Source organism: Heterodontus francisci, chromosome 1 (assembly GCF_036365525.1).
Source record: "Heterodontus francisci isolate sHetFra1 chromosome 1, sHetFra1.hap1, whole genome shotgun sequence".
In the NCBI taxonomy this organism is placed as follows: Eukaryota; Metazoa; Chordata; class Chondrichthyes; order Heterodontiformes; family Heterodontidae; genus Heterodontus; species Heterodontus francisci.
This window is the reverse complement of record NC_090371.1, coordinates 283,861,741-283,884,320: the sequence shown is the minus strand read 5'-3', so window position 1 is coordinate 283,884,320 and position 22,580 is coordinate 283,861,741. Positions and strand designations below refer to the sequence as shown.

Sequence of the window (22,580 nt, the reverse complement as noted above, 5' to 3'; positions counted from 1 at the left end):
ACCTTCCAAACCCGTGAAGGACAGCACTGTGGGTGTACCCATACCACGTGGACTGCAGTGGTTCAAGAAGGCAGCTCACCACCACCTTCTCAAGGGCACTTAGGGATGGGCAACAAATGCCTGGCTGAGCCAACGACGCCCACATCCCATGAATAAATTAAATAAAACTATCTGGTGTCCTGAATATATGGACAGGTATTGCACAGGACCAGGACTAGCTGCCTTGTCTCTTGTTCGATTGATCTGTACTTTATAGGAACATAGGAAAGTACAGACTGCTCTATCTGGCTCATCCTAAAATCTTAACATCCATATAGGGCGGCACAGTGGCGCAGTGGTTAGCACCGCAGCCTCACAGCTCCAGGGACCCGGGTTCGATTCCGGGTACTGCCTGTGTGGAGTTTGCAAGTTCTCCCTGTGTCTGCGTGGGTTTCCTCCGGGTGCTCCGGTTTCCTCCCACAAGCCAAAAGACTTGCAGGTTGATGGGTAAATTGGCCATTATAAATTGTCACTAGTATAGGTAGGTGGTAGGGAAATATAGGAACAGGTGGGGATGTGGTAGGAATATGGGATTAGTGTAGGATTAGTATAAATGGGTGGTTGATGTTCGGCACAGACTCGGTGGGCCGAAGGGCCTGTTTCAGTGCTGTATCTCTAATCTAATCATCAATCATCCACTCCCTCAAGTTTCTGCCCAATTCTGCCTTACATTCCTTCACATTATTTACCTCTTTAGATAGTTCATTCCGCACATTCAATTGGTTAAATCAAAACACCTTCTGGTTTTAAGCCTGAGTCTGTGCCACCTGCTCCAGAGTTTGTGGTAATCTCGGCATGTGCTAACCTGTATAAAAGTAACAAGCTAAATCTATCTGTAGATCGTGTGTTCCATCTCAAGCTGCTTTTTAAAAACCTCATTTCATTGGAAATATTTACTTTCCGCAGTCTTCTTTCTGAATGAAATCCATTGAGAAGGCCAGTAGGGAACAGCTGCTGCCACTGCTGATCTCTATCTAGCAAAGAGCTGAACCTCTCATCCAAATCCTCTCCATCACTAAAACACACTAATATGGCTGCACTCTCTGTAGGTAAAACATATTGGAGGGAGTTCATCGAATCATACAGCACAGGAGGAGGCCATTCGGTCCATCGTGCCTGTGCCAGCTCTTTGAAAGAATTATCCAATTAGTCCCAATCCCCCTGCTCTTTCCCCCAGACCCTTACAAGTCTTTCCTTTTTGAGTATATATGCAGTTATCTGGGAGGTGGGATTGTTTCTTTGCCAATCTAGGTTCTGATATCAAGATTTAATGTTGAAATCTTGTTTTTGCCTTGTTGTAAAAGCATGTACCTCTCTCAGTGAGAGAGGGGTTAGAATACATTATAAAATAACAGTGTAACATAGTTCACAGAGGATTCCAAAGTAATTGGAGTATTTTGGTACTCAGCTTGTTTATCCTGATGTGTATTTCCTTTCAGGTCATTCACCGGGATATTAAACCAGAAAACATATTGGTGTCTGAGTCCGGCATGGTTAAGCTGTGCGATTTTGGCTTTGCACGTACACTAGCTGCCCCAGGGGAGATTTACACGGACTATGTAGCAACTCGTTGGTATCGAGCCCCTGAACTCTTAGTTGGAGACACCAAGTATGGCAAGTAAGTATTTCAGAGTGAGGGAATCATTCTCAAACAGCAACTGTCCAAAACCCAACCACCCAGCATTCTGTATGTCTTTCTCCTGCTCAGTATTAAATTCAAGGGAGTGGACTTGGAGGGAGGGAGAGAACAGTATGTCAAAAGAACAAACATAGGAACAGGAGGCCATTCAGCCCCTCAAGACCATTCCACCATTCAATTAGATCATTACTTATCAGTAGACCAAATCCATTTACCTGTCTTTGCTCAATATCTCTTAATACCCCAACTGAACAAACATCTGTCAAACTCAGTCTCGAAAACTCCAGTCGAGTTTACTCTATCAACTCCTTTAATCACTTTTAAATACCTTAATTAGATCAAATGAACATACTGGCCCCTTCGCCTTTAGGAACTAATTTCAAACCAAACCCATACTGACTGGCGGAGGTCTCCTCTATACTGACCTCCATACTGACCGGCGGAGGTCTCCTCTATACTGACCTCCATACTGACCATACTGACCGGCGGAGGTCTCCTCTATACTGACCTCCATACTGACCATACTGACCGGCGGAGGTCTCCTCTATACTGACCTCCATACTGACCATACTGACCGGCGGAGGTCTCCTCTATACTGACCTCCATACTGACCATACTGACCGGCGGAGGTCTCCTCTATACTGACCTCCATACTGACCATACTGACCGGCGGAGGTCTCCTCTATCTGTTGTCTGTAAACTTTCTACATCTCAGACTAGTCGGTTCTGGCTTACAGCAAAAACAAAAACACAAAACAACAACAACTTGCATTTATATAGTGCCTTACACTACCTCAGGACGTCCCAAAGTGTTTTACAGTCAATAGTCTAATGTAGGAAATGCAGCAGTGAATTTGTGCACAGCAAGCTCCCACAAACAGCAATGTGATTATGGCTGGATAATCTGTTATTATTAGATGATGGTTGAGGGATAAATAGTGGTCCAGGATACCGGGGAGAACGCCCTGGGTCTTCTTTGAAAGATGCCTTTCAAATCCCTCCATTGCCTGGCCCCTTCCCTATCTCTGTAACCTCCTCCAGCCCCACAACCCTCTGAGTTATCTGCACTCCAATTCTGGCCTCTTGCACATCCCGATTTTCGTCACTCCACCATTGGTGGCTGTGCCTTCAGCCGTCTAAGCCCTAGGTTCTGGAATTCCCTGCCTAAATCGCTCCACCTCTCTACCTCTCTCTCTTCCCTTAAGATGCTCCTTAAAACCTACCTCTTTAACCAAGCTTTTGGTGATCTGTCCTAATATCACTGTCAAATTTTGATCGGTAAGGCTGTTGTGAAGGGCCTCGGGACAATGTACATTCATTAAAAGTGCTACATAAATGCTATTTGTTGTTGTTGCTGCCGCCTGCTACTCCTTTTCTGTGATAAAGGAATGAGAATTGACCTTTTAAATCCACCTGAGAGAACAGACAGGGTCTCAGTTGAACATCTGAAAGACGGCATCTCTGACAGTGCAGCTCTCCCTCAGTACTGACCCTCTGACAGTGCAGCACTCCCTCAGTACTAACCCTCCGACAGTGCAGCACTCCCTCAGCACAGACCCTCCGACAGTGCAGCGCTCCCTCAGTACTAACCCTCTGACAGTGCAGCACTCCCTCAGCACAGACCCTCCGACAGTGCAGCACTCCCTCAGCACAGACCCTCCGACAGTGCACCACTCCCTCAGTACTGACCCTCTGACAGTGCAGCACTCCCTCAGCACAGACCCTCCGACAGTGCACCACTCCCTCAGTACTGACCCTCCGACAGTGCAGCACTCGCTCAGTACTGACCCTCTGACGGTGCAGCACTCCCTCAGTACTGACCCTCTGACAGTGCAGCACTCCCTCAGTACTGACCCTCTGACAGTGCAGCCCTCCCTCAGCACAGACCCTCCGACAGTGCAGCACTCCCTCAGTACTGACCCTCCGACAGTGCAGCACTCGCTCAGTACTGACCCTCTGACGGTGCAGCGCTCCCTCAGTACTGCCCCTCCGACAGTGCAGCACTCCCTCAGTACTGACCCTCCGACAGTGCAGCCCTCCCTCAGCACAGACCCTCCGACAGTGCAGCACTCCCTCAGTACTGACCCTCCGACAGTGCAGCACTCCCTCAGCACTGTGCCTCCAACAGTGCAGCGCCCCCACAGTACTAACCCTCCGACAGTGCAGCACTCCCTCAGCACAGACCCTCCGACAGTGCAGCGCTCCCTCAGTACTAACCCTCTGAGTGCAGCATTCCCTCAGTACTGACCCTCTGACAGTGCAGCGCTCCCTCAGTACTAACCCTCTGACAGTGCAGCACTCCCTCAGCACAGACCCTCCGACAGTGCAGCACTCCCTCAGTTCTGACCCTCCAACAGTGCAGCACTCCCTCAGTACTAACCCTCCGACAGTGCACCACTCCCTCAGCACAGACCCTCCGACAGTGCAGCACTCCCTCAGTACTGACCCTCCGACAGTGCAGCACTCCCTCAGTACTGACCCTCCAACAGTGCACCGCTCCCTCAGTACTAACCCTCCGACAGTGCACCACTCCCTCAGCACAGACCCTCCGACAGTGCACCACTCCCTCAGTACTGACCCTCTGACAGTGCAGCACTCCCTCAGTACTGACCCTCTGACAGTGCAGCGCTCCCTCAGTACTAACCCTCTGACAGTGCAGCACTCCCTCAGTACTGACCCTCCAACAGTGCAGCTCTCCCTCAGTACAGACCCTCTGACAGTGCAGAGCTCCCTAAGTAATGGCACGCCGACAGTGCAGCACTCCCTCAGTACTAACCCTCCGACAGTGCACCACTCCCTCAGCACAGACCCTCCGACAGTGCAGCACTCCCTCAGTACTGACCCTCCGACAGTGCAGCACTCCCTCAGTACTGACCCTCCAACAGTGCACCGCTCCCTCAGTACTAACCCTCCGACAGTGCACCACTCCCTCAGCACAGACCCTCCGACAGTGCACCACTCCCTCAGTACTGACCCTCTGACAGTGCAGCACTCCCTCAGTACTGACCCTCTGACAGTGCAGCGCTCCCTCAGTACTAACCCTCTGACAGTGCAGCACTCCCTCAGTACTGACCCTCCAACAGTGCAGCTCTCCCTCAGTACAGACCCTCTGACAGTGCAGAGCTCCCTAAGTAATGGCACGCCGACAGTGCAGCACTCCCTCAGTACTAACCCTCCGACAGTGCAGCACTCCCTCAGCACAGACCCTCCGACAGTGCCGCACTCCCTCAGTACTGACCCTCCGACAGTGCAGCACTCCCTCAGTACTGACCCTCCAACAGTGCACCGCTCCCTCAGTACTAACCCTCCGACAGTGCAGCACTCCCTCAGCACAGACCCTCCGACAGTGCAGCACTCCCTCAGTTCTGACCCTCCGACAGTGCAGCACTCCCTCAGTACTAACCCTCCGACAGTGCACCACTCCCTCAGCACAGACCCTCCGACAGTGCAGCACTCCCTCAGTACTGACCCTCCGACAGTGCAGCACTCCCTCAGTACTGACCCTCCAACAGTGCACCGCTCCCTCAGTACTAACCCTCCGACAGTGCACCACTCCCTCAGCACAGACCCTCCGACAGTGCACCACTCCCTCAGTACTGACCCTCTGACAGTGCAGCACTCCCTCAGTACTGACCCTCTGACAGTGCAGCGCTCCCTCAGTACTAACCCTCTGACAGTGCAGCACTCCCTCAGTACTGACCCTCCAACAGTGCAGCTCTCCCTCAGTACAGACCCTCTGACAGTGCAGAGCTCCCTAAGTAATGGCACGCCGACAGTGCAGCACTCCCTCAGTACTAACCCTCCGACAGTGCATCACTCCCTCAGCACAGACCCTCCGACAGTGCAGCACTCCCTCAGTACTGACCCTCCGACAGTGCAGCACTCCCTCAGTACTGACCCTCCAACAGTGCACCGCTCCCTCAGTACTAACCCTCCGACAGTGCACCACTCCCTCAGCACAGACCCTCCGACAGTGCACCACTCCCTCAGTACTGACCCTCTGACAGTGCAGCACTCCCTCAGTACTGACCCTCTGACAGTGCAGCGCTCCCTCAGTACTAACCCTCTGACAGTGCAGCACTCCCTCAGTACTGACCCTCCAACAGTGCAGCTCTCCCTCAGTACAGACCCTCTGACAGTGCAGAGCTCCCTAAGTAATGGCACGCCGACAGTGCAGCACTCCCTCAGTACTAACCCTCCGACAGTGCAGCACTCCCTCAGCACAGACCCTCCGACAGTGCCGCACTCCCTCAGTACTGACCCTCCAACAGTGCACCGCTCCCTCAGTACTAACCCTCCGACAGTGCAGCACTCCCTCAGCACAGACCCTCTGACAGTGCCGCACTCCCTCAGTACTGACCCTCCGACAGTGCAGCACTCCCTCAGCACAGACCCTCCAACAGTGCACCGCTCCCTCAGTACTAACCCTCCGACAGTGCAGCACTCCCTCAGCACAGACCCTCTGACAGTGCAGCACTCCCTCAGTACTAACCCTCCGACAGTGCATCACTCCCTCAGCACAGACCCTCCGACAGTGCAGCACTCCCTCAGTACTGACCCTCCGACAGTGCAGCACTCCCTCAGCACTGTGCCTCCAACAGTGCAGCGCTCCCACAGTACTGACCCTCCGACAGTGCAGCCCTTCCTCAGTACTGCACTGGGAGTGTTGGCCTAGATTATGTGTTCAGGTCTCCTGGAGTGGAATTTAAAACCTCAACTTACTGAATCACAGGCAAGGGAGCTCCCCACTGAGGTACAGCTGACTTCAAAAGTATGAGAATTAAACCTGACATGGGATATTGAAAATATATATTAGTTACAGTGAGGGATGTTTTAAAGTTGGGTTGAAGCACATTGTTAGAGTAGAATAGAGGGAATGTTATGATCTATCTGATGGTGTGATCTCCTGGAGTGCTTGTTACTAACACTGTGTCTTATTTTCTGTATCTCTTAGACAAGAGAGGCAGGGCAGGGAAGGCTGCTGGGCAAGTGTATGTTGAATTGTTGGAATTGCAGCTCAATGATTATGGTCTTGGCCAAAAAGAGGTGGATGTTTGGAAGTTGAACATGCCAGGGAGAAAGCTGGCATTGTGTCCCCACTCTGATCACACCATTGCCTTTGTGCCCAACGAGATCACCAAAGCTGAGAAATTTGGGTTTTGAAGTGTGCTACCTTTTTGCAAAATCACCCTGCTACCCACATACACCGACAAGCTTTTATCATAACATTTGGAATCAAATTATAGGGCACAGGACGTTCCTGTAATCAAAATAACTTCCAGCATAATGTACTCAGTGTCCATCATTCAGGTACTGTAACTCTCAGTTCCTCTCTGCCTTTCATATCCGGAATCACTGGACTGCTGCCAGCATATTATAGTTGTTCCCTTGGAAAACTAAACTGGGAAGGGATTCTAATAAAGTCAACGGAAAGATAGGTAGAACTGCAGTGCACATTCCAAGTATGTATCGTGCTCCGTGCTCGTAACTGCTGCATATCCTGAAAGATTGTGTAAAGAAAGACTCAGGGCTTTCAATAATTCCATTCTGCATTGAACAATCCCACATCCAGCTTTCTCATAATTCTGTATTTTTCTTCTACGCTGTCTAGAGTGCCCATCTCTCCCTCCTTATTTATTCTATCGAAATCCCTCATCATTTTGAACACCTCTATTAAATCTCCCATTAACGTCCTTTGTTCTAAGGAGAATGATGATGTAAATAGCGACCATGTGATCTGTATTTACCGTTGTCTTCAGATCCGTGGATGTATGGGCTGTAGGTTGCCTGGTAACGGAGATGATGACAGGAGAGCCACTTTTTCCTGGAGATTCTGATATTGATCAATTATATCACATCATCAAGTGTTTCGGTGAGTGCAATAGTTTCACTCTCAAAAATGGTTCATGTGAGAGGGATGGTGCGGGGTGCCAGATCCCGTCCTTTGGTTTATATTGGAGGACGTCATTCAAAACAATCATGCAATTCACTTTCTTCCCATTCACTTCCTTCTGATTGTGACATTTAATTTTTTTTTACAATTCATTCTAGGGATATGGGCATCACTGGCCAGGCCAGCATTTATTGCCCATCCCTAATTGCCCTTGAGAAGGTGGTGGTGAGCTGCCTTCTTGAACCGCTGCAGTCCATGTGGGGTAGGTACACCCACAGTGCTGTTAGGAAGGGAGTTCCAGGATTTTGATCCAGTGACAGTGAAGGAACGGTGATATAGTTCCAAGTCAGGATGGTGTGTGACTTGGAGGGGAACTTGCAGGTGGTGGTGTTCCCATGTATTTGCTGCCCTTGTCCTTCTAGTTGGTAGAGGTCGCAGGATTGGAAGGTGATGTTGAAGGTGATGGGTGATACACACTGCTGCCACTGACTGTTGAAGGTGGTGGATGGAGTGAATGTTTGTGGATGAGGTGCCAATCAAGTGGGCTGCTTTGTCCTGGATTGTGTTGAGCTTCCTGAATGTTGTTGGAGCTGCACCCATCCAGGCAAGTGGAGAATATTCTATCACACTCCTGACTTGTGCCTTGTAGATGGCGGACAGGCTTTAGGGAGACAGGAGGTGAGTTACTGTCCACAGAATTCCCAGTCTCTGACCTGCTCTTGTAGCCATGGTATTTATATGGCTGATCCAGTTCAGTTTCTGGTCAATGGGGACCCCCAGGATGTTGATGGTGGGAGATTCAGTGATGGCAATGTCATTGACTGTAAAGGGGAGATGGTTAGATTCTCTCTTGTTGGAGATTGTCATTGTCTGGCATTTGTGTGGCTTAAATTCTACATGCCATTTATCAGCCCCAGATCTTGCTGCATGTGGGCAAAAATTCTGAATGGTACTGAACACTGTGCAATCATCAGCAACCATCGCCACTTCTGACCTTCTGATGGAGGGAAGGTCATTGATGAAGCAGCTGAAGATGATTGGGCCTAGGACACTACCCTGAGGAACTCCTGCATTTCTTGGGGCTGAGATGTTTAGTTCCAGCAATCACATCCATCTTCCTTTGTGCTGCGTATGCCTCCAACTAGTGGAGAGTTTTCACTTCTGATTGCCAGTGACTTCAATTTTACCAGTGCTCCTCGGTGCCACACTCGGTCAAATGCTGCCTTGATGTTGAGGGCAGTCACTCTCACCTCACCTTACAATAAAAGTTGGGGACGGGAAAGGGATTTTGGTGCTAACAGTTAGAGACAACTGGAATCACATCAGATGTGAGGTGGATTTGACCCTCAGCTGACAGGGAAGATTGGTAACAGTGTGTCTGGAGTACAGACGGGCAGCAGATTTCCCACTGCTCCAGTTGCTCTGATTCACTGATTGATGTTGAGCTTTATTTAAACTTTACCCTTCAGAGGTTGACTCTCTGGACAATGGGGAAGAGCTGCACAATTGGGTGAAGCATAGTTACAGCCAGTACTTTGAGTTTGGTCTTTGGATTGATCAAGAGAGTGTTGAGGGGCAATCACAGCACTGCATGTGTCCCTAATGTACACAACAGAAGCCTGGCTCTGCTCCGTCCCTACGCACTGCTCGGCTCTTCAAGAAAACTCTTGCTGCACTGCAGAGATGAGTGTTTACTGTCTACAGCAACTGCTATTCAGAGGCTTCTTCACTTGGCAGCTGCAAACTGGAATGTGGACAATGAGGCAAAGTCAGAGAATGGTTATCAGACTGTATTAAAACTGCATTAGCTTTTATCAGGATGTGTTGCTATGGACGCTGTAACGCAGGATTTTTATGAAAACATTTCCAGCTAACATTTGGCCGAACTGGTGGATTCCTGGGTTTTTGTTACAATCGGTTTTACCCATTTGGAATGCATCCCACATGAGAGAACTGCTGGCTCCAGTCCTTTGTAAGAAAGATTCAAGTCCATTTAAGATTAGACCCAATACTTTTATAATCCAATAAAAGCAAAACACTGCAGATGCTGGAAATCTGAAATAAAAACTGAAAATGCTGGAAATACGCAGCAGGTCTGGCAGCATCTGTGGAAATTTTCAGGTCTGGGTTCTGATGAAAGGTCACAGACCTGAAATGTTAACTCTGTTTCTCCACAAACACTGCCAGACCTGCTGAATGTTCCCAGCATTTTCTCCTTTTACTTTTATAATCTAGTCAGCTTTACATTTCCAACAGAAAAGTGTTTACGATTTTGGCATTCTGATCACCCTGACACTGTTTAATTTTGGTTTCTAACAACTGTGATTCATCTTTTATAAATAAAGTGAATTGGAAATTTGTGACATATTATTTATTCACTTTGCTATTTGTTTTTTCCAAAGTGAATGTGATAATCTCTGTTCTTCCTGAGTCCCATCATACTAATTTATTAACTGCTCACTGATCTGTGGAACCAGTAACTGGTGCCGGATAGTTGTATTCTCTAATCATTAGGATTAGGCTTCTGCCAATCTTCAGTAACCAAACAAAAATAACTTCCATTAATATAGCACCTTTCACAACCTCAGGACTTCCCAAAGCGCTTTACAGCCAATGAAGTACCTTCAAAGTACAGTCACTGTTGTAATGTAGGAAACGGGTGGCCAATTTGTGCACAGCAAGCTCCCACAATCAGCAATGTGATAATGACCAGATAGTCTGTTTCCTGATGATATGTTAAACTGAGGTCCCGTCGACCCTCTCAGCTGAATGTAAAAGATCACCCGACTGCTTTTTGAAGAAGAGTAGGGGGTGCTCCTGGTCAATATTTATCTCCTAAGTAAAGAAAAACCACAGACTACTGGTCATTATTTCATTGCTGTTCGTGGGAGCTTTCTGTGCACAAATTAGTTGCCATTATTGCCTAGACTAAAACAGAGTACATTTCAAAAGTAATTAATTGGCTGTCCATGCTTTAGGATGTCTGGAGGTCACGAAAGGTCCTATAGAAATGCAAGTTGTTTTTCAAATGCACCAATTACCATGAAGTGTGTTTTGGTGAACTGCCACATATTCCTAACTGCTGTCAAATTTCACTGGTGTTTCTTGGCCAATATCTGTTCACAAAGTGTCGCTCTGAAGGAGAGGGGAAGTCAATATTTTCAGGTAATTTCTCTCGCGATGCTCAAAGGAAGTAGGTCAGGAAATTGGGGCTATAGTGTTGTAACCCTTCAGTTCCCCGGGGATTGCTGAATGAATCTTTCTGTGTGGAATGCCTTTGCTCAGTGAATGCACAGCTCTCAGTCTTCCATCTAGATTCCTGATGTCACTGGGAAGAATTTCCAACAGAAAGGGGTAATCTTTATGAATGCATGCTCCAGCCAACTTGGAAATTCAGATGCAGAGATCAGTACATTCGAGTCCTGCCTATTAAATTGAATAAACGCAGCAGATCTCTAATATGAAGTGTGCATCTTAATGAAAGAGTCTTCATTTAATCCTTACAATGTATTTTTCTGCCCCAGGTAATCTAACTCCGAGACACCAGGAACTTTTTTACAAGAATCCCCTGTTTACTGGACTGCACCTGCCTGTAATCAAAGAAGTAGAACTTCTTCAAAATCGCTATCCCAAAATCTCTTTCCTGGTCTTAGACTTAGTAAAGGTAGGTGACATTGTGAGCATGGTAATCACCAGCATAAGTACCTTTTTAACCTCATAATTGTTAATGCAATGTTGATCACATTCTCTGGTTCAGAAGAAGAACAATTTAAATTGTGGAGTCTCACTCCTGCATGTGGTAAATTGTTTTTTGAGATTTAAAAAAAACAAGTTTAAGATTTAAAAATCTTGGCACTTTTTCTTTCTGTCTCTTTTCTCTCTCTCTCTTATTCCAATCATTCTTTCCCTCTCTTTATTTCTCTTTCTGTACCTTATTTGTCTCTAATTTACCCGATATCCTTCTCTGTCGTTCTCGTTTCTTTCTCGATCCTTACTCTCATTGGTTAAGTAGATAGACTGTCGTCCCGTCATTCACTGAGGTGCCAGATGCCCTGTTGCCCTCACTGCGTTGCTATCAGCTCACACTCCCAGCAAGTTACAGGGTAGAAACAATTTTCGTGCTGAAGGTTGCAGAAGAAAGTCTAAAGGGGCCACACCATGAGATGTCCCAGTCCAGCAGATCTGACTGGTGTTCTAGCTCAATTGCCATAGCAACTGGTGCCAAAGAAATAGCTATTTTCTCTTTCAATTGGTTTGAAGAAATAGTTGTTTCAGCTGGTGATGGATTTTATTTATAGTTTAATTCAAAACTATGTTAACATGAGACATGATTAATCACTGGTTAGGCCACAGCTATAGTACTGTGTCCAGTTCTGGTCACCACACTTTGGAAAGGACATGAAGGTCCTTGAGAGGGTGCAGAGGAGATTTACCAGAAAGATTCCAGGGATGGGGGATTTTAGCTTTTTAAAAATTTGTTAATGGGATGTGGGCGTTGCTGGCCAGGCCAGTATTTATTGGCCATCACTAATTGCCCTTGAGAAGGTGGTGGTGAGCTGCCTTCTTGAACCGCTGCAATCCATGTGGGGTAGGTAGACCCACAGTGTTGTTAGGAAGGGAGTTCCAGGATTTTGACTCAGACAGTGAAGGAACGGTGATATAGTTCCAAGTCAGGATGGTGTGTGACTTGGAGGGGAATTTGCAGGTGATGATGTTCCCATGTATCTGCTGCCCTTGTCCTTCTAAGTGGCAGAGGTTGTGGGTTTGGAAGGTGCTGTCTAAGGAGACTTGGGGCGTTGCTGCAGTGCATCTTGTAGATGGTACACACTGCTGCCACTGTGTGTCGGTGGTGGAGGGAGTGAATGTTTGTAGATGGGGTGCCAATCAAGCGGGCTGCTTTGTCCTGGATGGTGTCGAGCCTCCTGCGTATTGTTGGAGCTGCACCCATCCAGGCAAGTGGAGAGTATTCCATCACACTCCTGACTTGTGCCTTGTAGATGGTGGAGAGGCTTTGGGGAGTCAGGAGGTGAGTTACTCGGATTCCTAGCCTCTGACCTGTTCTTGTAGCCACGGTATTTATGTGGCTATTCCAGTTCAGTTTCTGGTCAGTGGTGACCCCTGGTTGTTGATAGGGGGGATTCAGTGATGGTAATGCCACTGAATGTCAAGGGGAGTTGGTTAGATTCTCTCTTGTTTGAGATAGTCATTGCCTGTCACTTGTGTGGTGCGAATGTTACTTGCCACTTATCAGCCCAAGCCTGGATATTGCCCAGGTCTTGCTGCATTTCTACACGGATTGCTTCAGTATCTGAGAAGTTGTGAATGGTGCTGAACATTGTGCAATCATCTGCGAACATCCCCACTTCTGACCTTATGATGGAGGAAAGGTCATTGATGAAGCAGCTGAAGATGGTTGGGCCTAGGGCACTATCCTGAGGAACTCCTACAGTGATGTCCTGTGACTGAGATGATTGACCTCCAACAACTACAACCATCTTCCTTTGTGCTAGGTATGACTCAGCGGAGAGTTTTCCCTGGTTCCCATTGACTCCAGTTTTGCTATGACTCCTTGATGCCATACTCGGTCAAATGCTGCCTTGATATCAAGGGCAGTCACTCTCACCTCACCTCTTGAGTTCAGCTCTTTTGTCCATGTTTGAACCAAGGCTGTAATGAGGTCAGGAGCTGAGTGGCCCTGGTGGAACCCAAACTGAGCATCACTGAGCAGCCTATTGCTAAGCAAGTGCCGCTTGATGGCACTGTTGATGACACCTTCCATCACTTTACTGATGATTGAGAGTAGACTGATGGGGCGGTAATTGGCCAGGTTGGAATTGTCCTGCTTTTTGTGTACAGGACATACCTGGGCAATTTTCCACATTGCCGGGTAGATGCCAGTGTTGTAGCTGTACTGGAACAGCTTGGCTAGGGGCGTGACTAGTTCTAGAGCACAGGTCTTCAGTACTATTGCCGGAATATTGTCAGGGCCCATAGCCTTTGCAGTATCCAGTGCCTTCAGTCGTTTCTTGATATCACGTGGAGTGAATCGGATTGGCTGAAATCAGGCATCTGTGATGCTGGGGACTTCAGGAGGAGGCCGAGATGGATCATCAACTCGGCACTTCTGGCTGAGGATTGCTGCAAATGCTTCAGCCTTATCTTTTGCACTGATGTGCTGGGCTCCCCCATCATTGAGGATGGGGATATTTGTGGAGCCTACTCCTCCTGTTAATTGTTTAATTGTCCACCACCATTCATGACTGGGTGTGGCAGGACTGCAGAGCTTAGATCTGATCCGTTGGTTATGGGATCGCTTAGCCCTGTCTATCGCGTGCTATTTATGCTGTTTGGCACGCAAGTAGTCCTGTGTTGTAGCTTCACCAGGCTGACAACTCAGGCTACAAGGTTAGGTTGGAAAAGCTGTGTTCTCCTTGGAGCAAAGGAGAGTGAGGGGAGATTTGATAGATTTGTACAAGATTATGACAGTTTTAGGTAAGTTAGACAAAGGAAAATTCTTCCCATTAACTGATGGTACAAGGACTAGGGGACACGGATTTAAAGTTTTGGGAAAGAGATGCAGGGGAAATGTGAGGAAGAACTTTTTAACAGTGATGTGGTAATGACTTGGAACTCGCTGCCCACGAGGGTAGTGGATGATTTCCAAAAGAAATTGGATGGGTACTTGAGGGAAATAAACTTGCTGGGGCACAGGGATAGAGTGGGGGAATGGGACTGATTGCATTGGTCTATCGAGAGCCAGTATGGACTCAATGGGCCTAATGGCCTCCTTCTATGCAATAATGACTGTATGACTCTTTGATTTTATTGTTAGTAGTGCAGGTAATGGAAGGCAGTTTTGATACAGCTGGATTATTCATTTAATATTGCTTTTCGCCATTGTTATTTTTTCCCAGAAGTGTTTACAGATAGACCCTGAGAAGCGTCCCTCCTGTGTGGAGTTGCTGGAACACAACTATTTCACAACTGATGGCTTTTCTGAGAGGTGAAGTAATGCAAAATAAGGGAGAATTTGTATTTATGTAGTGGTTACTAACCCTTCAGGATTGAATCTGGAATCTCTGGGACTTAAAGATAAATTTCTAGGACACTGCAGTGAGCAAAAACCCAGCAGAAAAAAAATCATAGGCGGCTTTAAAGAAAATATTGTGTGTTATTTTCATTTCCTTTAAATGCTTTTTTTAAATCATAAAAATATTAGCAATGGAGGAACGAAGGGATGTTTGACCGACAGTCAAGAATCCTCCAACCAGGTAGCGCAGAGTCTATTCTGTTTCCCTGATTGGTTGAGGGAAGGCTGGGCGTCGTGATGATGGACATGTTGGGTGGCCAATGGGGGTGGGATGTGGCAGCACCCGGTCGCATGATGAAACCTCCAGAAATCTATTTAACCAGAGTTGGCAACTCAGTGTTGCTCGAGCAGCCTGGCCAATCCTCAGGCTGTTCCTGTTCCAAGGTACTACACGACTATTGAATTATCAGATCCATAACTCAGTCACTCGACTGAGCTTTCCACATTCACCCTGCTGTCGTGGACTTCTCTGTCAAGCTCATGTAGCAGAATATCATGAGTGTGCAGCCTATGAGTTTTTGAGCATTGTGATCAGGGGACTAAGTTTGAATTGGAACATAGGGACATGAGGAGGCCATTCCGCCCCTCAAACCTGTACTACCATTCAGTTAGAGCATGACTGATCTGTATCTTAACTCCATCTGCCCGCCTTGGTTCCGTAACCTTAAATACCCTTACCCGACAAAAATCTGTTTTGAAGTTTTCAATTTACCTTCAGTCTCAACAGTTTTTTGGGGAGAGAGAGTTCCAGATTTCCACTCCCCTTTGTGTGAAGAAGTGCTTCCTGACATCACTCCTGAACAGTCTAGGTCCAATTTTAAGGTTCTCCCCATGCCCCACTCCGTCCTCATAATTTAACCCTTTTAGCCCCAGTATTGGTCTTAGCTCGATACAGAGCATCAGGAATTGACTTTGATTTTCTGTGCTCAGTCTTCATTTATTTGCATTAAACATTCACAGAATAATTGAGCAGTCAATGAGTAATGTCCAGTTGCTGATAATGGGCTGACAAGCCGACTGCTTTCAATTTCCAGTCCGTACGAGATATTCTGTTGTGGTCATCATCACAGTGCACGCCTGCTAGCGGACCTTGCATCACCTGTAATCAGGAGCTTGCCTTTAGGGTCACTGCGCTTCTCTAATTCTGGCCTCTTGCACATCCCTGATTTTAATCGCTCCCCCTTTGGCATCCCTGCCTTCAGCTGCCTGGATCCTAAGCTCTGGAATTCCCTCCGTAAACCTCTCCACCTCCTTCTCCTCCTTTAAGACTCTCCTTCAAACCAACCTCTTTGACCAAGCTTTTGACCAAGCTTTTGACCACCTGTCCTAACATCTCCTCATGTAGCTCGATGTCAAATTCTATTTGATTACACTCCTAGGAAGGGCCTTGGGATGTTTTACTATGTTGAAGATGCTATATAAATGCAAGGTATTGTTTAGTTCCCAATATCTAGTCATGTGATTACTTGGCCACGGGTTGTAATAGTGAAACTTCTCTTTAATTGAACGCTCTGCTCCCATGTGCCTTTTCTCGATCTTTTCTAGACGATGGACTAATAATGTAACAAGGGAATGATAATGTAAGGGGGTGTTTCTCATCTTCTGGAATGGGACTGGACTTGTTAGCCCACAGACAGAAAATGTGCTCTCATATAAAAGCACCAAGCCTGGCTGTCACATTGACCCGGAAATTACACCATGAGCTACGAAGGCACAATTGCTTGATGCATTCATCTGAAACGGTACTCTCCATCACCTCAGTCACAGGGCAATAGCTCTTTTAACGTTAGCGGGTTAGTAAAGCACTATTTTGGAGATGTTTTTGCTGGAGACTAGATGTTTGTGTGTTGGTATTCTGAAGGAAAGAACTTCCATTTCTATAAGCACCTTTCACGGCCTCAATCAGCAGCGTAGTAGTGACCAGATCATTTGATCTAGTGAAGTTGATTGAGGGATAAAAATTGGCCCCAGGATACTAGGGAGAACTCCCCTGGTCTTCTTTGAAAAAGTACCTTGGGATCTTTTACATCCACCTGAGAGGTTTAACATCTCATCTAAAGGCATGAGGCAGAAAGGAATAGAAGGATATGCTGATAGAGTGAGGTGAAGGAGATGGGAGGAGGTTCATGTGGAACATAAACACTGGCATAGACCAGTTGGGCCGAATGGCCTGTTTCTGTGCTGTAGATACTTTGTAATTTATGACGCACAGTTAGAAATAATTTGGTTTGATCTTGTGTCTGTCACTAGATTTACACAGGAGCTTGTTGTTCAAAGTCAGAAGGATTTGAAAGATAATCTCCCATTACCCAAGAGGTCAAAAATTGGCAAGAAGGATATCGAGGAACTATCGGCAGACAAGAAAAAATCCGTAACAAATTCAAAGGTGAGTTGTGCCCTGTAATGGGATTCTTTCGGGAATATGTGAACACAAAGCAAATCCTGTCACAAAGTTGAAGTGAACAAAATGCAAGTATTCCAAATTATAGTCAACACAAAATCTTTGTCTCTTTTGATGAGAGTCTTTTATCTTGATTTATGAAGCCTGTTGAAGTTTGGATAGGTTGATCTTCCCATACCATCCGTAACGTAACTACATGAGGGAGAAAGGAATAGGAGGTTTGTTGAGAGTGTTTGATGAATTAATTCGAGTGAGAAGAGGCTCATGTGGAGCACAAATAAGATAGTGATTAATAACCAATAGGAATTCAGGAGAAACATTTTTACCCAGAGAATGGTGGGAATGTGGAACTCGCTGCCACAGGGAATGGTTGAGGTGAATTGTATCGATACATTTAAGAGGAAGCTGGTTAAGAGGGAGAAAGAAATAGAAGGAGATGCTGATAGGGTGAGATGAAGAGGGGTGGACGGAGGCTCATGTACATTATAAACGCTGGCATAGACCAGTTGGGCCGAATGGCCTGTTTCTGTCTGTAAAGCTCTGTGTAAGTGTAGCTCAGAGTCTAACAATTTCAAATCAATTTATAAAAATTTGGTTTAAAATTTTGATTGGCTGTAAATATATCAAATAATTGCTGCTGCCAGTTATTTCTAACCAAGTTTAAAATAATGAGCAGAGTTTAGAATCTGTGTAAACCAGTATTTCAGTATCTGTAGGAACTGTAGGAACAGCGAGTGAGTACTTACTGTGAGTGGTTTTACTAATGCAGAGACAGAACAGGACTGAGGTATGGGAATCACTGAGACTGCACCATTAACAGAGAAATGGCTGATGGAATGGGTGTTGGTGGTGAGGAAGAGCAGCCAGGTAATCATTCAGTCCCAAGCAAGCCCTGCTCATCTTGCTATCCCCTTGGTTAACTCATGTTACGAAGACTCTCCACCCATGTTGTGGATGCTATATGCCTGTGTTACGGATTCTCTTTTCTCTCCACCATCATCTTTAGCAACATCCATTTCCCTTTTCTCATTCTGGCCTCGGTGACCCCAGTTTATATTGTGGAACTGGGTGACAGGGCACTTAGCCCCTTAAATTAGAGCAAGAATATAAAGAGACTGTATGCCTTTAGTCATATACTGTAGGTTAAGGCGATTCCATCCCTGGTCTCGCCCCTCCTTATTGCTGTAACCTCCTTCAGCCCCACGACCCTCCGAGATCTCTGCACTCTTGCAATTTTTTAAAAATTAATTCATGGGATGTGGGCATCGCTGGCCAGGCCAGCATTTATCACCCATCCCTAATTGCCCTTGAGAAGGTGGTGGTGAGCTGCCTTCTTGAACCGCTGCAGTCCATGTGGGGTAGGTACACCCACAGTGCTGTTAGGAAGGGAGTTCCAGGATTTTGACCCAGTGACAGTGAAGGAACGGCGATGTAGTTCCAAGTCAGGATGGTGTGTGACTTGGAGGGGAACTTGCAGGTGGTGATATTCCCATGCATCAGCTGCTCTTGTCCTTCGAGGTGGTAGAGGTCGCGGGTTTGGAAGGTGCTGACTAAGGAGCCTTGGTGCGTTGCTGCAGTGCATCTTGTAGATGGTACACACTGCTGCCACTGTGTGTCAGTGGTGGAGGGAGTGAATGTTTGTGCATGGTGTGCCAATCAAGTGGGCTGCTTTGTCCTGGATGGTGTCGAGCATCTTGAGTGTTGTTGGAGCTGCACCCATCCAGGCAAGTGGAGAGTATTCCATCACACTCCTGAATTGTGCCTTGTAGATGGTGGACAGGCTTTGGGGAGTCAGGAGGTGAGTTACTCGCCTCAGGATTCCTAGCCTCTGACCTGCTCTTGTAGCCATGGTATTTATATGGCTACTCCAGTTCAGTTTCTGGTCAATGGTGACCCCCAGGATGTTGATAGTGGGGGATTCAGTGATGGTAATGCCGTTGAATGTCAAGGGGAGATGGTTAGATTCTCTCTTGTTGGAGATGTTCATTGCCTGGCACGTGTGTGGTGTGAATGTTACTTGCCACTTATCAGCCCAAGCCTGGATATTGTCCAGGTCTTGCTCCATTTCTACACGGACTGCTTCAGTATCTGAGGAGTTGCGAATGGTGCTGAACATTGTGCAATCATCAGCGAACATCCCCACTTCTGACCTTATGTTAGAAGGAAGGTCGTTGATGAAGAGCTGAAGATGGTTGGACCTAGGACACTACCCTGAGGAACTCTGCAGTGATGTCCTGGAGCTCAGATGTTTGACCTCCAACAACCACAACCATCTTCCTTTGCACTGGGTATGACTCCAACCAGCGGAGAGTTTTCCCCTGATTCCCATTGACTCCAGTTTTGCTAGGGCTCCTTGATGCCATACTCGGTCAAATGCTGCCTTGATGTCAAGGGCAGTCACTCACACCTCACCTCTTGAGTTCAGCTCGTTTATCCATGTTTGGACCAAGGCTGTAATGAGGTCAGGAGCTGAGTGGCCCTGGCGGAACCCAAACTGAGTGTCACTGAGCAGGTTATTGTGAAGCAAGTGCTGCTTGATGGCACTGTTGATGTCACTTTCCATCGCTTTACTGATGATTGAGAGTAGGCTGATGGGGCGGTAATTGGCCAGGTTGGGCTTGCCCTGCTTTTTGTGTACAGGACATACCTGGGCAATTTTCCACATTGCCGGGTAGATGCCAGTGTTGTAGCTGTACTGGAACAGCTTGGCTAGGGGCGTGACTAGTTCTAGAGCACAGGTCTTCAGTACTATTGCCGGAATATAGTCAGGACCCATAGCCTTTGCAGTATCCAGTGCCTTCAGTCGTTTCTTGATATCATGCGGAGTGAATCGAAATGGCTGAAGTCTGGCATCTGTAATGCTGGGGACTTCAGGAGGAGGCCGAGATGGATCATCAACTCGGCACTTCTGGCTGAAGATTGTTGTAAATGCTTCAGCCTTATCTTTCGCACTGATGTGCTGGGCTCCCCCATCATTGAGGATGGGGATAGTTGTGGAGCCGCCACCTCCAGTTAGTTGTTTAATTGTCCACCACCATTCACGGCTGGATGTGGCAGGACTGCAGAGCTTAGATCTGATCCATTGGTTATGGGATCGCTTAGCTCTGTCTATTGCATTTCTGGCCTCTTGTGCATCCCTGATGTTAATTGCACAACCATTGTCTTCAGCTGCCTGCACCCTCAGCTCTGTAATTTCCTCCCTAAAAACCCTCTGCCTCTCAACCTCTCTCACTCCTTAAAAAACTAACTCTTTCAGTAAGCTTTTGGTCACCTTTCCTAATATCTCCTTATGTGGCTTGGTATCAAATTATGTTTGATAAATGCTCCTGTGAAACACCTTGGGATGTTTTACTGTGTTAAAATTGTGATATAAATGCTATTATTTCGCTCCTGATTACTAACCCCTGTTGGGTGTTTCATTGATCTCCTGAAAGGATGAAGCTATTGGTTTGGATTTTGCAGTAAGAATAACAATGAGGCTAGTCGTGCTCACTGTCATTAAGGAGTCAATCGGACAGCAATACGTGCGGTTAAACGTGAGGAAGTCAGGACGTTGCTGTCTGAGTCACCAATTCCTCCACAAGCTTCCCTACACTGAGAGACTGGGAATTCACTCACATGGAGGGCGTATTTACGACTCATTACCCACTAACCAGGCCAGAATAAGACAGAGCTTGTGCATTCCTGTACAAGTGAATTTGTAACAGCTTGATAAGCCACCACCTGCAAGTTCCCCTCCAAGTCACACACCATCCTGACTTGGAACTATATCGCCGTTCCTTCACTGTCACTTGGTCAAAATCCTGGAACTCCCTCCCCAACAGCACTGTGGGTGTACCTACCCCACATGGACTGCAGCGGTTCAAGAAGGCAGCTCACCACCACCTTCTCAAGGGCAATTAGGGATGGGCAATAAATGCTGGCCTAGCCAGTGACGCCCACATCCCATGATTATATTTGCTGGAGTTCAGAAGAGTGAGGGGGGGATCTCATAGAAACCTATAAAATTCTAACAGGACTTGACAGGGTAGGTGCAGGAAGGATGTTCCCAATGGTGGGGGAGTCCAGAACCAGGGGTCATAGTCTAAGGATACGGGGTAAACCTTTCAGGACTGTGATGAGGAGAAATTTCTTGACCCAGAGAGTGGTGAGCCTGTGGAATTCGCTACCACAGAAAGCAGTTGAGGCCAAAACATTGTATGTTTTCAAGAAGGAGTCAGATATAGCTCTTGGGTCTAAAGGGATCAAAGTGTATGGGGCGAAAGCGGGAACAGGTTACTGAGTTGGATGATCAGCCATGATCATAATAAATGGTGGAGCAGGCTTGAAGGGCCGAATGGCCTACTCCTACTCCTATTTTCTATGTTTCTATGCTTCTATACTGTTTGTCTTTGCTCCATGACCTTCTGGTCAGTTATTCTCTGTGACCTTGTCGTATCAACACCTCTTTTTTGTTATCACTTACCCCACCCCCGCTTTACTTGCTTAAAACCTTTTACATTTCTAATATTTCTCAGTTCTGAAGAAAGGTCACAGACCTGAAATGTTAACTCTGCTTCTCTCCCCACAGATGCTGCCAGACCTGCTGAGTATTTCCAGCAATTCTTGTTTTTATTTCAGATTTCCAGCATCTGCAGTATTTTGGTTTTATTTTATGGCCAAATTAAAGGCCTCTTTCCGCCTTAACTGGTATTTTAGCAGCAGCTGGTGTCCCTCTGCTGTGTGGAGAGACCTCCAGGTAAACTCTCAGCGGGCTCTGGAGGGGGATGGACCTTCTTTTTTGGGCACTCATTGCCCACAGAGCAGCCCCACCCCTGCGGCAATGGCATTGCCTTGCTTAGCGAACTGCATCACCACACCACCCCCCACCCCCGCCTTGCCGGGGCCTGTCTGACTGACCCCAGCGTCCACAGAACCTACTTATCTTACTTAGATTCGCGCTCAGCCTCCAGATGCAGCTCAGCAATGGCCGCTTCTGGTAGTGTCGCTGCTGAGGCTGACGCCCTGTGATTGGCTCACCAGCTCTTGTGGGCGGGCCACCGTCCTCAATAGGGATGGCAGCCACGTAATTGGCTGCTGACGGCCAAATGTGGCCTGGGCCCTGGTGCCTGCCGACGCGGGGTCACCTCCCGCTTTCATCCTGGTGGCGGGACTTCTGCCGGTTCCACTAAATCCAGCCCTGCGTAGCTCAGTAAGAATTCTTCAATCTGATTGGTTAAGGAGACACATCATTGCTTACCCTGTTGACACAGATACCAGAGGTCCTGTGGAGGGTGCCGTGCTCTTCTGAGCTTCTAATCAAAGCAAGACTCATGTAAAAGCCCATAGACAGTCTGTCAGCAAATGTAAACGTAATGAACAGTGAACACCGATCATTCACCACTGACTTCAAACTCTGGGCTAACGTTAACATAACATTTTCTCAGAGAACGACATACTGTGCTGTTTATTTTCTCTGATGGATGGAGAGAACCATAGTGGTGAACGGGATAACTGAAGGAGGTTTTCTCACCTGCTT

At 47.2% G+C, this 22,580-nt stretch overlaps 1 protein-coding gene across 10 annotated transcripts in view; it reads left to right on the top strand.

The window, feature by feature from the left end:
- LOC137377298 (cyclin-dependent kinase-like 2) overlaps positions 1-22,580 on the top strand; it is a 70,070-nt gene that overhangs the window by 29,354 nt on the left and 18,136 nt on the right. For 8 of the 10 annotated variants that reach the window (XR_010976394.1, XR_010976393.1, XM_068046901.1 and 5 more), the window contains exons 4-8: positions 1,479-1,657; positions 7,438-7,550; positions 11,096-11,235; positions 14,486-14,574; positions 16,912-17,047. Coding sequence is in view for 8 of the 10 variants with exons in the window: in XM_068046901.1 (XP_067903002.1) it covers positions 1,479-1,657; positions 7,438-7,550; positions 11,096-11,235; positions 14,486-14,574; positions 16,912-17,047 (657 nt within the window). In the remaining 2 variants the exon portion in view is untranslated. Of the gene's footprint in view, positions 1-1,478; positions 1,658-7,437; positions 7,551-11,095; positions 11,236-14,485; positions 14,575-16,911; positions 17,048-22,488; positions 22,575-22,580 lie in introns of those variants that run through there. The other 2 variants (XM_068046923.1, XM_068046877.1) reach the window with 2 other exon arrangements.